Source organism: Schistocerca americana, chromosome 7 (assembly GCF_021461395.2).
Source record: "Schistocerca americana isolate TAMUIC-IGC-003095 chromosome 7, iqSchAmer2.1, whole genome shotgun sequence".
NCBI lineage: Eukaryota > Metazoa > Arthropoda > Insecta > Orthoptera > Acrididae > Schistocerca > Schistocerca americana.
Window position 1 is genome coordinate 293122858 of NC_060125.1, and position 13481 is coordinate 293136338.

Genomic DNA, 13481 nt, shown 5'->3' on the forward strand with positions numbered 1-13481 from the left:
TCTACGAAGATATTATGATCGTATGTGCGTAAGTAGTCGACGGTACCATTCAGTGTCGAACGATTTTAGGGAATATGGGAAGTCGAATTAGATTTTCACCTGCATTCACGGTTTACTGTATTTCGTATGTGAATAAAGTAAATTGTATACTTGTTAGAATTCATGGTGAACTTTCAGCTGTCCTTTATTTTGCACAGTTTGCATTGCTACTGTTTACCAAGCTGAAGGTTCACCATGAATTTTAACAATTATTTGGTGGATCAATATCCCTACATGCCAAGATACATAATTTTCTTTTTCATAAATCCATACGGATGCTGAAAGAAGATTCTTTACCTCCATGAAAGTCCTGATGTTTTAGATTAGAATATGCTGAAGGATCCAGCAACCGACTAAAGTCAGTGATAGTGGTCTATGATCCTGTGCATACGATCTACACTGAGGTGGCATAAGTCATGGGATGGCTTATAACAGCCGCCCGGTGTGGCGTGCGGTTCTAAGCGCGTCAGTTTGGAACCGCGTGACCGCTACGGTCGCAGGTTCGAATCCTGCCTCGGGCATGGATGTGTGTGATGTCCTTAGGTTAGTTAGGTTTAAGTAGTTCTAAGTTCTAGGGGACTGATGACCTCAGTAGTTAAGTCCCATAGTGATCAAAGTCATTTGAACCATTTGGCTCATAATATCGTGTTGGACCTCATTTTTCCCCGCGTAGGGTAGTACCTCGACTCGGACTCAACAAGCAGCTGTGAGTCTCTCCCCAAATCATTGGGTCACGCTGCCTCTATAGACGTCCAAAATTGCGAAGGTGCAGGATTTTGTGCAAGAACTGACGCTTCGATTACCTCCCATAAATTCTCGATAGGCTTCGTGTCGGGCGATCTGGATGGCCGAAACATTCACTTGAATTGTCCACAATGTTCTTCAAACCAATCGGTAACAGTTGTGCCCAGTGACTTCGCGCATTGCCATCTGTAAAAATTTCATCGTTGTTCTCCTGCAAATGGTCTCCAGGTAGCCGAACATAAACATCTCCAGGCAGTGATCGCTGTAGGTGGACCAGAGGACCCATTCCATTTCATACAAACCAACCTTACACCATTATGGAGCCACCATCAGCTTACACGGTGCCTTGTTGACAGTTGGGTTCCACGACTGCGTGGTGTCTGCGCCACACTCGAACTCTACCATCAGCTCTTACGAACTGAAATCGGGACTGTCTGACCTGCTCACGGTTTTCCAGTCGTTTATGGCCCAACCGATGTGATCACAAGCCCAGGAGAAGTGCTACATGTGATATCGTGGTGTTAGCAAGGACACTCGCGTTTGTCGTCTACTGTAATAACCCATTAACGACAAATTTCGCTGCACTGTCCAAACGGCTATGTTAGTCGTACGTCCAACATTGATTCCTGTTATTATCTCACGCAGAGTTGCTTGTCTATTAGCACTGACAATGCCGCTGCTGTAGGTCGTTAAATGAAGATCGTCCGCCACTGCGTTGTCCGTGGTGTGACTTAATGCCCGATAATTGCTATTTTCTGCACACTTTTACACTTTGAATCTCGGAATATTGAATTCCCAAACGATTTCCGAAATGGAATGCCCCAGGCGTCTACCTAAAACTACTATTCCTTATTCAAAGCCTGTTAATTCGGTGATGCGACCTTAATCACGTCGGAAAACTTTTTACATGAATCATCATAGTACAAATGATAGCTCCACCGATGCAACGCCCTTTTATACTCTCTGTACTCGATACTACCGTCATCTGTGTATGTACATATAACTGTCCCATGACTTTTGTTACCTCGTTGTATTTTCTCTTTGTGAACTGAAATGACCTAAGCCATTACAAGGCTCTTGGGCCTGTTTACCGCACAACAGTATTCTCGATAAATATGGGGTAAGGAGATAATTCCGCTGGAATAGCGTGCAAAATCTAGCTTGAGTTCCACTAGGAACCCGCGCCTTGTTTAGTCTAAGCAGTTTTAATTGTTTTCCCCTTCCGCGGAACTAATCTCAGTACTCTCGTTCCAGACACTCTTGCGTGCTAAGATTTTGTTACGCTAGTAAATACGCTTTTACAAGTGAATAGAAAAATGGAGAATTGCGTAGAAATTTAAAAACCTTGACAAGTGGTCTATTGAAATCAATATACAGCCTCCAGGACGCTTATACACACTAAATATACGAAAATAACGTTAACCCTCAAATGACGCGGCTACAGAATAAGCAGAATACTCACATTCAAATCATTTACAGTAAAATGTGCAGATTATTTCACGCCATCATCACTCTCTACTACGTTGCATTAAAACGTCCTTAAAAGGAACCATAGTGAAAAGGAAAGTGGCGGAATGAAAAAGAGGACCGAGGTAAATGCCTCAAGTTCTAAAGAGAAGATTGGAGAATAATGAAACAAAAATATATCCACGGGACTAAGGAATTGATAAAACTAATTTGTTGTAACAATAACCATATTGATTGGCGACTCCATTGCGTGTTGTGTGCACCACGATCAAATAGTGGATAGAATTGGAAGGAAAATCAGCATTGGCCGTATTTTGTTGTTTTATTGTCAGCAAAATTGATTAGTGACCATCCTCAGTGCTGTAATATACAATTAAAGTTGGTAGGCACTGGTATCAAGGTATAACCACATGCTTAGAGCGATCGTCAGTTTATGTGATACATATGACCAGAACTTCCTTGGATTTTCTAGTACGTCTTTCGGTAGGATCTGACGATACAAGTTATTGTGAGATTCACGGATGGTCCTTCGATTCGGTACAAGATAATGCCCTGTACGCCTTCCATCTTCGTTCGATATGTGTTTGTGGTCCGTCGACCGTACACTAATCCCCTACTGTATTTTCTGATGTTTAAGAAAAATTAAGATGATCGTAATTATCGTGGTATGTGCGTCGTTAAATGGAGTTCTCACCAAGTACCAGCTGCAGTGAAGAGAAATACATAACGCAGTGCAGTGTAATGTGTTGAAGTCTCTACAATGACAAACACTACGGGTACGGAGAAGCAGCTGCAACCAATGGAAAGACTACAGACCAAATACACTGATGTGTCAGGACATTATGGCCACCTGATTATTAATAGTCTGTAGGCACGCAACGCACCACCGATTCAGCGGGTTTGTTATTCGCTAAGCCCTTGAAATATCTCACAGAGATGTGAGGCACTAAATGTCCTCGCATAGACCATGCAATTCCCGTAAATTTCCGTGGCTTTTGTGTACGAGCTGCTGCCCGACTGCGTCACAGATGTATTGCATCAGATTCAAGTTAGGCGAACTTAATGCTTAATACTTCAACGTCAGTCCACTGTCGTGCTCTCCATACCGTTGTAGCAACTTTCCGGCTTTGTGACAGGGACGGTTATCCTGTAGAAGGTACCATCGTTGTCGGGGAAAACATCAGTATATGCATAAAATCGATAACAGTTCGTCCCTAGACGTGGTTGAAGCATTCTTCGACCGATTTCCACAAATGCTGACGAAAAATGCACACGGACTGCCGACAGTTCGCCATTACCGGGGTGACTGTCCCAAGACGGACAACCGTAAGTATCTTTTGTCAACATCCATCATGTCAGTGAACTTCCCCGTATTCGGTCCGTGTCATCGCTAGAATGCTTCCCTTATATAACTTCGTTACCGTATCATATACCTGAACGTCACGAGTAGGCATCTAATCTCGCTATGGGCATGGGTCTTAATATTTTGACTAATCACGGTACGAAAGCAGTCCTTTAAAGTAAGTTTCAACAAACACCACATCGTAAAGCAATCAGTAAAATCTGCCAGTTAATTTGGCAGGATTTCGGTGTCAGTCGTACCTAAAGACAGGACTAAATTGAAAGTAAAACGAAGAAACTTACACGTAAAACCTGCTTGCGGCTGTTTCAGAAAGAAAAAAATAAGGAAGAGTAATCTGAGCCAGAAACGGATAATTCACGGTCAATTTGAGCTATCACCTGTGGTTGTCAGACTCAGACAGTTAGTGTGAAATCAAGTCAATAATATTGCTCTTAAGGGGAAAGGGAGCTGTTGGGAGTTACTACGATAGAAACACACAAATTGATATAGGAAGTAACTGAAGTAAAAGGAGTAGTTAGGCCTTCAATCGAAATGAATATGGGCAGGACATATAGGCAGATGAATGGGTGGTAAGTGTACAAGGAAGTTCTTTGTTGGCTGTCAAGAGGAAAGGAAAGACATATACAGATATGAACGGACAGTTTGCAGATATACAGATGCTTGCTGGAGAAACATAGCTGAAGACTTGTAAGAAATGGCTCTGCGCACTATGGGACTTAACATCTGTGGTCATCAGTCCCCTAGAACTTAGAACTACTTAAACCGAACTAACCTAAGGACATCACACACATCCATGCCCGAGGCAGGATTCGAACCTGCGACCGTAGCAGTCGCGCGGTTTCGGACTGAGCGCCTTAACCGCGAGACCACCGCGGCCGGCAAGACTTGTAAGAGGTTCTTATCCAACAGTGATTGCTAAGTAGGTGATTACGATTATGAGAGTTGGTCATAAAATGAAGTATCGTGAGGGATGAGCACTGCGCGCTTCTAGACAAAATTCTATTAAGGCACACGTGGATTACGCTCTAGAAGCTGTAAAAATGTCACCTCCGGCGAGTTATGGAACCGACAGAAAGTAGTTTTCAAATCTTAAGGGATTCTTCCAGATTTATATCCGTCACAAAATAATGGGAAGCAAATGTCGGCTTACGTTGCAACGCGTTTAACGACATATTACATCTCCGCCAAGCATTTGATATAGGTTACGAGAAATGTCATAAATCGCTAGTTTATCAGTTTTTGAATACCCGTTTTATTTTAAGTCGAAGTTTTTAAAGACGTTGTAAATGGCATGCAAAATATTGTTATGAGCTTTAATTAATGTTTCTAATCACAATAATTAGTAAATAATGTAACAACAATACCGTTATCAGCTACACTGAAGAGCCAAGATACTGGTTAGATTACTGGGGAAATGTCGCCCTCGTAAACGAGGTCGCTATACCACGCTTGTGCGGCCGCGCTTAACTCACAGTTAAGCTGGTTCGAATCCTGGTGGTGCATGAAATTTTCCCTGCCAGTATTTGGCTGAGAGGAGATAATTGGTGGTGATCTGAAGTTCCTGAAAACAAGTCTTTGTGGTACTGTCGGGGATTAAATTTCAAACCACTAAACAGTTTCTCATGAAGTGAGGGCGAGTGACACTGTTGATAACAGAGGATAACATACACGTACGTGACAAAAGTCATGGGGTAACCCCTAATAACTTGCCAGACCTCATTTGTCACAGCGTAGTGCAGCAACTCGACGTTGTATGGTCTCAACAAGTCCTTGAAAGTCCCCTGCAGAAATGTTGAGCCATGCTGCTTTTACAGTGGTCCATAATTCCGAAAGTGTTGTCAGTGCAGGATTTTGTGCACGAACCGACAACTCGATTATGTCCTACAAAGGTTTATGGGATGATTTCGGGCCATCTGGATGGCCAAATCATTTGCTCCAATTGTCCAGAATGTTCTTACAACTAATCGCCACCATTTGTGGCCTGGTGACATGGCTCATTGCATCTGTTCCATGAATGGCTGCAGATAATCTTCAAACAGCCGGACAAAACAATCTCTCGTCAGTAATCGGTCCATTAGGACCAGGGGACCCAGTACATTCTATTTAACACAGTCCACACCATTATCGAGCCACCACCAGCTTGCACAGTGCCTTGATGACAACTTAGGTCCATGCTTTCGTGTGGTCTGCACTACACTCGACCCCTGCCATCAGCTCTTACCAACAGATGTCGGGACCCATGTGACCAGGCCACTGTTTGAACAGTATGGCGAAGTAGTGCCGTTAGCAAAGGCGCTCGCGTCGGTCGTCTGCTGCCATAGCACGTTAACGCCGAATTTCACATCACTGTCCTAGCGGATACATTCGTCTTTCGTCCCACATGGATTTTTGCGGTCATTTCACGCAAAGTTGCCTATTTGTTTGCACTCACGATCCAGCCGGAGTGGCCGTGCGGTTCTAGGCGCTACAGTCTGGAATCGAGCGACCGTTACGGTCGCAGGTTCGAATCCTGCCTCGGGCGTGGATGTGTGTGATGTCCTTAGGTTAGTTAGGTTTAATTAGTTCTAGGTTCTAGGTGACTGATGACCTCAGAAGTTAAGTCGCATAGTGCTCAGAGCCATTTTTTGCACTCACGACTCTGTGAAAAAATGGTTCTGCGTCCGGGCATCCTGATTTAGGTTTTCTGTGATTTCCCTTAATCGCTCCAGGCAAATTCACGGCCGACTTCCTTCGCTAAAGCGACGAGACCGATGACCTCGCAATTTCGTCTTCCCCCCCCCCCCCCTCCGCCCCTCTGTGAAAACGCCGCTGCTCTCGGTCATCAAGTGAAGGCTATCGGCCACTGCGTTGTCCGGGTGAGATGTAATGCCTGAAATTTGGTTGGTTGCACTCTTGACACTGTGGATCGCGGAGTATTGAGTTCCCTAACGATCTCCAATATGGTATACCACGTGGCTCTAGCCGCAACTACCATTCCGTATTCAAAGACCGTTACTTCCCATCGTGCGGCCATAATCACCTCGGAAGCCTTTTCTCATTAATCAGCTGAGTACAAATGAGAGCTCCTCGGCCTTTTATGCCTTGACTGTCCGACACTACCGCCATCTGTATATGTGCATAACGCTGTCCCATGATGTTTGTCACCTCAGTGTATACATCAGTGTGTGGGAGTGGAATAGCAGACCAACTGAAAACGTACTCCGGATTACGCGTGACAATACGATTGTCGTGGGAAAAATTTCTAAGCTGCACACAGATCTGCAGTGAAATTTTTGCGGCACATGGACTACATGCAATGTTGCGTGTAACTGTACTGATATGGTGCCGATTTGATGATGGCCATACAGAAGTGGGTGATTCTGATCTTGAAGGAAGGCAATGCCCAGCAGGCCTTCGAGCAAGGACATCTATGTGTGGGGGGGGGGGGGGGGGGGAGAGACGAAGGGGGCGTAGCTCTTTTCCTCCTATGAGGAAGTTCACACAGCGGTTGTTGAACAGCCCTGTTGCCAAAGAATGGAGGTCTGTCGTGGAGGAATTGAACGACTACTGGAACGTTGCGACTGTTATGTACAGAGATTTGGTGACTATTTTGAAAAATTGTGTCTTATGTCTGTACCACTCGGAAGTGTAGTCCAGCATTCAACGAATCTTACGTCACTTTCCTACTAATGTGTAATTTACTTTTTGAGTCATCTCGTACTTCACGCAGCAGTCACAACGATAAAATTCGAGTGATTACGGCGCGTTCAGAGACAGCAAATTATTCATCCTCGAAGCAGTCTGTGAACGAAATAACACAGGATATAACCAATACTGCTACGATCGAAATAAAGTCGTTGAGTGCGAATATGTTGGCTGTATTTACTGGAGATATACTGCCTGTTAGTGACAGATGAAAAAGTCCGAACTTCCTGCTTACCGTGAGCAGTCGCCTTAACCACTCACATTATCCGTCAACCTTTCCCGGACCGAAGCGCACTTCCATACTCCACACTATCTACGGCCTTGTACCATACTACCCTATATTCACGACTTGATACTAGCAGCATTACTCTGGACTCCCGCACTAGCAAGAATGAGACTTTGAGGGTTGTTCAAAAAATGGCTCTGAGCACTATGGGACTCAACTGCTGAGGTCATTAGTCCCCTAGAACTTACAACTAGTTAAACCTAACTAACCTAAGTACATCACAAACATCCATGCCCGAGGCAGGATTCGAACCTGCGACCGTAGCGGTCTTGCGGTTCCAGACTGCAGCGCCTTTAACCGCACGGCCACTTGAGGGTTGTTGACCAATGATGATATCGTCTTTTGCCCTCGTTTGTAATACTTACTTGTTTTAATAAAAGAACAGATGTTACTGACAATCGACGAACGTACGAAATTAGTTCTAAATAAAGTCCCTGAATTTGAATATCTTGGCACAGTCTCTATTAGCTATAGATATACCATATGGTTACAATTAAAGAACAGCTACTCACGTTTGTTCAGTGTCGGCTGTAATTATCCTATGGCAGCGAAACAGGGTAGATATGATAGTGACTTAATGTGGAACCGATTTAGGCTGGAAAAAAATAGTTTCAGTTTTAGCCACCAAGTGCGAATATGGCGCTGTTCATTGTTCGTAGGACGATATGACATCCAAGCTGCTATTTGACAGGCCATAACCCGAGTGAACAGTATGACTGTCCAGAAGAGACACTGTGCGCTGTTCGTGAAACTGTTTTATGTGAACGCCAGCAATTACAGAGATGCATTCAGGGAGTATCACTGACTGAAGGGTCTGAGGAGAGCACCAGTGTCATTAAATGGCTTAAAGAAAATGATAAATTTAAAAAACGGGTTGGTTTAGTGTGGTACACGGAAGAGGAAGGCGTCTTATCCAAATAGAAGTTTTCGACGAGATTGTTGTTGCTGTAACTGACGGTGCAGCACTTACCCTGGATAGTCCTTGTACAGTATCACGAAATGGTGCATCCCATGACCAACTCTCTGTTTTACTCTGAAACCCGTACATGATCCAGTCGGTAGAGCAACTAAAACCACATGATCCACACCAACGTTCTGTATCTGCTCTCCAGTTTCTGGCACCAGTAGAAGTTGATGACATGTGGACGAGCAATATTCTGTGGGATGATAAGGTACATTTTACATTACATGGCGCAGTGGATACACGGAACAGCCGTATTTATGGTACTGTCAAACCGTGTGTTGTACACGAAGAGCCATTGCGCTCGCCGTATGTAACTGTAAGGTGTGAGTTCTCAAGCACCTTTATTCTCGTTCCGTTCTTGTTTAAAGAGAATGCACCCAGGTGGCCTGTCAGGTGTACTGTGACGTCTGCACGTTATCGAGACGCTTCTTGAACAGCATGTGATTGTTGATTTGGAAGAGCGCAAGTGTGTGCAAGCCATTGTTTTCATGCAAGATGGTTATTAATGAAATCAACATTATGACTTTCTCACTTTTTTAATCTTTTCTGTTCACGTCCCATTCCCAATCCATTGTATATAAAAACATTCTAAACGGTTTTCTTGCACTCAGTGCGCCAGATCTGCACCTTGTGACCATAAGTGGAACTAAGTTTTTTCCAGTTTAAATCGGTCCCATATTGACGCACTAGCACATGTATCGCGTTTCGCTGCCATACGATGATTACTGGCCATGCTGGATCTCCTTGAGTAGCCCGCATCTCGTGGTCGTGCGGTAGCGTTCTCGCTTCCCACGCCCGGGTTCCCGGGTTCGATTCCCGGCGGGGTCAGGGATTTTCTCTGCCTCGTGATGGCTGGGTGTTGTGTGCTGTCCTTAGGTTAGTTAGGTTTGAGTAGTTCTAAGTTCTAGGGGACTGATGACCATAGATGTTAAGTCCCATAGTGCTCAGAGCCATTTGAACCATTTTTTTCTCCTTGAGTAGTTGCACTTCGCAAAAACAGACATAATGTCTGTAGGGGTACCGCAATCACTGGTTAAACAATGTTACTTATAATCCGTCTTGATTGCAAAAATGTTTTTTAATATGACTGGTTTCCGTTCCTCTAGAACCATCATCAGATCTGAAATGACAAAGATAATAATTTACTGTTTCAAAAATGCAAACCTATTTCGTCCTATCCGATAAAAATCAAATGTACCAGAACGTACCTGCAATTTCGATTACAGGAATAACCCGTCCACACACAGCAACCTTCACATGCTGCATCACATTAAATTGGTTGACAGAATTCACGTCATTTAACAACAATTATAAAACTCTTACCGACACGTGGCGTCTGATACATTTGTTACATTACATATGCACAAACTGTATTAATTTGATTTTTCTAATTTGCTTTTGTCTCTAAAAATACTTAGTTAAGATCTGCAGTTGTCAAGGTTAAAATCTGTACTTGTCAAAATTATAATACACAATAAAATTATCGTTTTTGTACGATCGAAAACAAAGAGCGATTTCTACGTTCATGGCGCTGGTGTAGACTTGTTTTCCTCCATGACCTGCTTCCGTATTTCCTGCTATTTCGGTGTTGTGTCGCGAGCTGTTCAGTCGTCTGATGTCCATCGCCGCAGGCAAGAGGGCCGCGCTGGGGGGCCCCATCAACGACGTCAGGCTCTGCACGCGTCTTCCAGCTGTTTCACCGAGCACCATCTCTCATCCTTCGGCTTGGACTTCTATACTCAACAGTGATAATTTCAGTAAATCGTCATAAATACTGAAATAGGCATTATGTTTGAACTCACTGTACTTTGCTCTTACCCACTTCAGCTTTGACCACATGGCACTACCTGTTAATAAGATACTTAAATTTGTGTCGGACCGGAACCCGTACATCCCCCACAATTTTTCCTAGAAAAATATTCATGTCAGTAATACGTAGTATATGTTTACCTAATTTAAGCGAATGTATATTGAACTAATTTCATACGCTGTCGATCGTCGGTAATGCCTTTCTCGCAGACAGACAAGTAAATATTGGTCCGATGTACTCTGACAGACACTGTACAGTGACTAACAGAATATATTTGTAGGTGTATATGAATATATTTCTAGGTGTAGGTGTTTCGAATACCATCCACGGAATCACCTCTAATGATCTCGTGAAACAATAATAACAGATATTGTAGAATGGTTGAACTTTGTATTTAACTTCGCTCCTCCAAATATTGTAACCATGGTTACGGTTACAATGTTTGGAGAAACTAAGTTAAATGCAAACGATGCATTTGGCAAGCTTAAGTTTGACTCATCCTGTCGACATGTATTTCACATGTTGCTCGAATTTTAATCCGGATCTGGTGTTGCTGCTCACAACTTACACGCTGAGCACATACACCTGTTTTCCCGTGCTGCCTGCAGTACGAAAAACTACCGGAGTAAAGTAATGCACGTTTTGCATGCAGCACATGTGTAAGAAGTCCCTCTTGACTTATGGCATGACTCTGTTCTTGCTGTCAGCTGGTGGTGCGGGAGATGAACCGGCTGGGCATGATGGTGGATCTGTCCCACGTGTCGGTGCCCACCATGCTCGACGCCCTCAGGACGAGCCGGGCGCCGGTCATCTTTTCACATTCCGCCGCGCATGCGCTGTGCAACAGCTCCAGAAACGTGCCCGACCACGCGCTGCGCCTCCTGGTGAGTACACGACGCAACTGTTAATATTTAATTAACCTTACATGTGTGAACAAGTGTCGAGCGGTTCGGGCTGTCTACGTCATGGCCAGGGAAATCTTGATTACGGCTGCAGCTTTCGATCGTCACGCGATGTAGCAACATCTGTTTGAACTATATTCATCGTAAGTTTTACACGAGAGTGAACATTGCGCCATGTATTCTCCGCCTTTGCTGTTCCCTCATTGCAGTCCCCATGTATAGTTAAATGGCACCCTGTCGATTACAGTCGCATACAGTTGCTGCAGAGAGTCTCTGCTGTTCCCTCGCGTTTATGCAACTGGATTTAACCAGCATGTGCACTATTCTCTCCACTACTAAGCGAAGATTTTGCTACAGCTGCAGCTAGGGAGCCGGCCGGTGTGGCCGTGCGGTTAAAGGCGCTTCAGTCCGGAATCGCGTGACCGCTCCGGTTGCAGGTTCGAATCCTGCCTCGGGCATGGATGTGTGTGCTGTCCTTAGGTTAGTTAGGTTTAAGTAGTTCTAAGTTCTAGGGGACTGATGACCGCAGATGTTAAGTCTCATAGTACTCAGAGCCATCTGAACAATTTTTTTGCAGCTAGGGTGAATATTAATAAAAGCAACAAACTGCAGGTACGGACTCTTTACCGGAAATGGAGTACAGAAAAATCCCATGCACATGCGCCCGGGAAGACATCGCTGACACGGGGGATGGCGCTGACGGATGAAAGTTCCTCTCGCCAAGTGTCGTGTGTTCTATGTGCGTTTCAGTCTGTGTGATTGACGCAGCTTACTGTCAGTAGCAGTACGATCTGGTATTTATGTCGGAAAAGAGCTATGGTGGTGTTTGTGTACAGCCAAGCAGATGCAAAAGTTCGATAGGCAGCACGGCCTTACCAAAGCAAGAACCCTTACAGACAGTAGCCACATCGCTCAAAATATTAAGCACTTTTTGTGTGATCAAGGGTCCTTTCAGACAGACGAACGTGAAGGGAGCTGCCGTAATGTGCATACAACAGTTTTGGAGGACCAGATTCTACAGGGTATTGGAACGAACCTTGGTAGAGTCTCTAGGCAAGTGTCCGGCCAACACGGTGTAGGCCAGAGTACTAGTATGTGTACCTTGCATCACAATCACTATTATACCTCTCACCTGCAGCGATACTAAGGATTATCAGCAGTGGATTTCTCTCTACGGGAAGGATTTGAAACTTCTTTATTTAAACGCATGTGGCTGTACTTAAACTGCTGAGGGACTGAGATCCACAAAATCGTAGCGCAACTGCTATCTGACTACCCCCCCCCCCCCCCAAAAAAAAAAAAAACTGACTTCAAATAATTAATTCAAAAGAATGGCCTAGACTAAAAAGAAATCCTAACAATAACCTATACACTTCATTAAGCACTTACCTCACAAAAATCTTCTTTATGCGAACTACTTCAATACAGCGAGCGTCAATATTGCGAGCTAAATAAAAGATTCTAACTACTAAAGCCACTAACTACTAACAGGCATGTGGTTGACAAAGGAAAGGTTTTGTTGCAAACCAAGTAATGCATTTTTTTGTACCTTAATAATGTGACATCCAGTTCAGACACGAATATAAATTGTCATTGACATCTAGTATAAAGGTTTATAATCATGAATAATATTCTATCTCCAAGTCCAACACGTACAGATCGTTAGCCTACGCTAACACTTCAGACCTCTACCCTCCATCAATGCTAACTTCTCAACTCTAACAGCCATCTCCTGTCTGTTTACCTCCAACCGCCCAACAGTAGTTCCATCACTCCTGGCGACTGACTTCCGACGGCCCAACAGTACTGGCCATTAACTTCCAACAACGAATCCGACTAGCCCCAGAATCTCTTACAAAGAAAACACAGAGATCCGATGTTAAGCGCTAAATAGGGCTGCCAACACAGAAGCAGCCCACTTACAGATTTTATTGATGATTTTTGTACCGGAACGTGCGGAAGTGTGCAGCATTCCATGTTCCATGATGCGACGAGTGAACGCGTGCATTGCTTCCCATGGTGGCCACTTTTAACATCTGTTGTGACGTGTGTACGATGTAGCTGTGTATTGCGTTCCGGGACGATTTGTTAGCGATGCCGGCCATCGTTCGTTTAGGGACACACATTCATAGGGCCTTTTTTCCTCCATTACCGACCATGAATCCGTCCCTGCAGTTTATCGGTTTTATGATTGTTCATCCAGTATGCGTTTCGTAGAAACT

At 44.2% G+C, this 13481-nt stretch overlaps 1 protein-coding gene across 1 annotated transcript in view; it reads left to right on the top strand.

Annotated features, from left to right (window-relative positions):
• LOC124622885 (dipeptidase 1-like) overlaps positions 1-13481 on the top strand; it is a 99962-nt gene that overhangs the window by 58426 nt on the left and 28055 nt on the right. The window contains exon 6 of the mRNA XM_047148677.1: positions 11065-11241. Within this exon, the coding sequence (XP_047004633.1) occupies positions 11065-11241 (177 nt within the window). The remainder of the gene's footprint in view (positions 1-11064; positions 11242-13481) is intronic.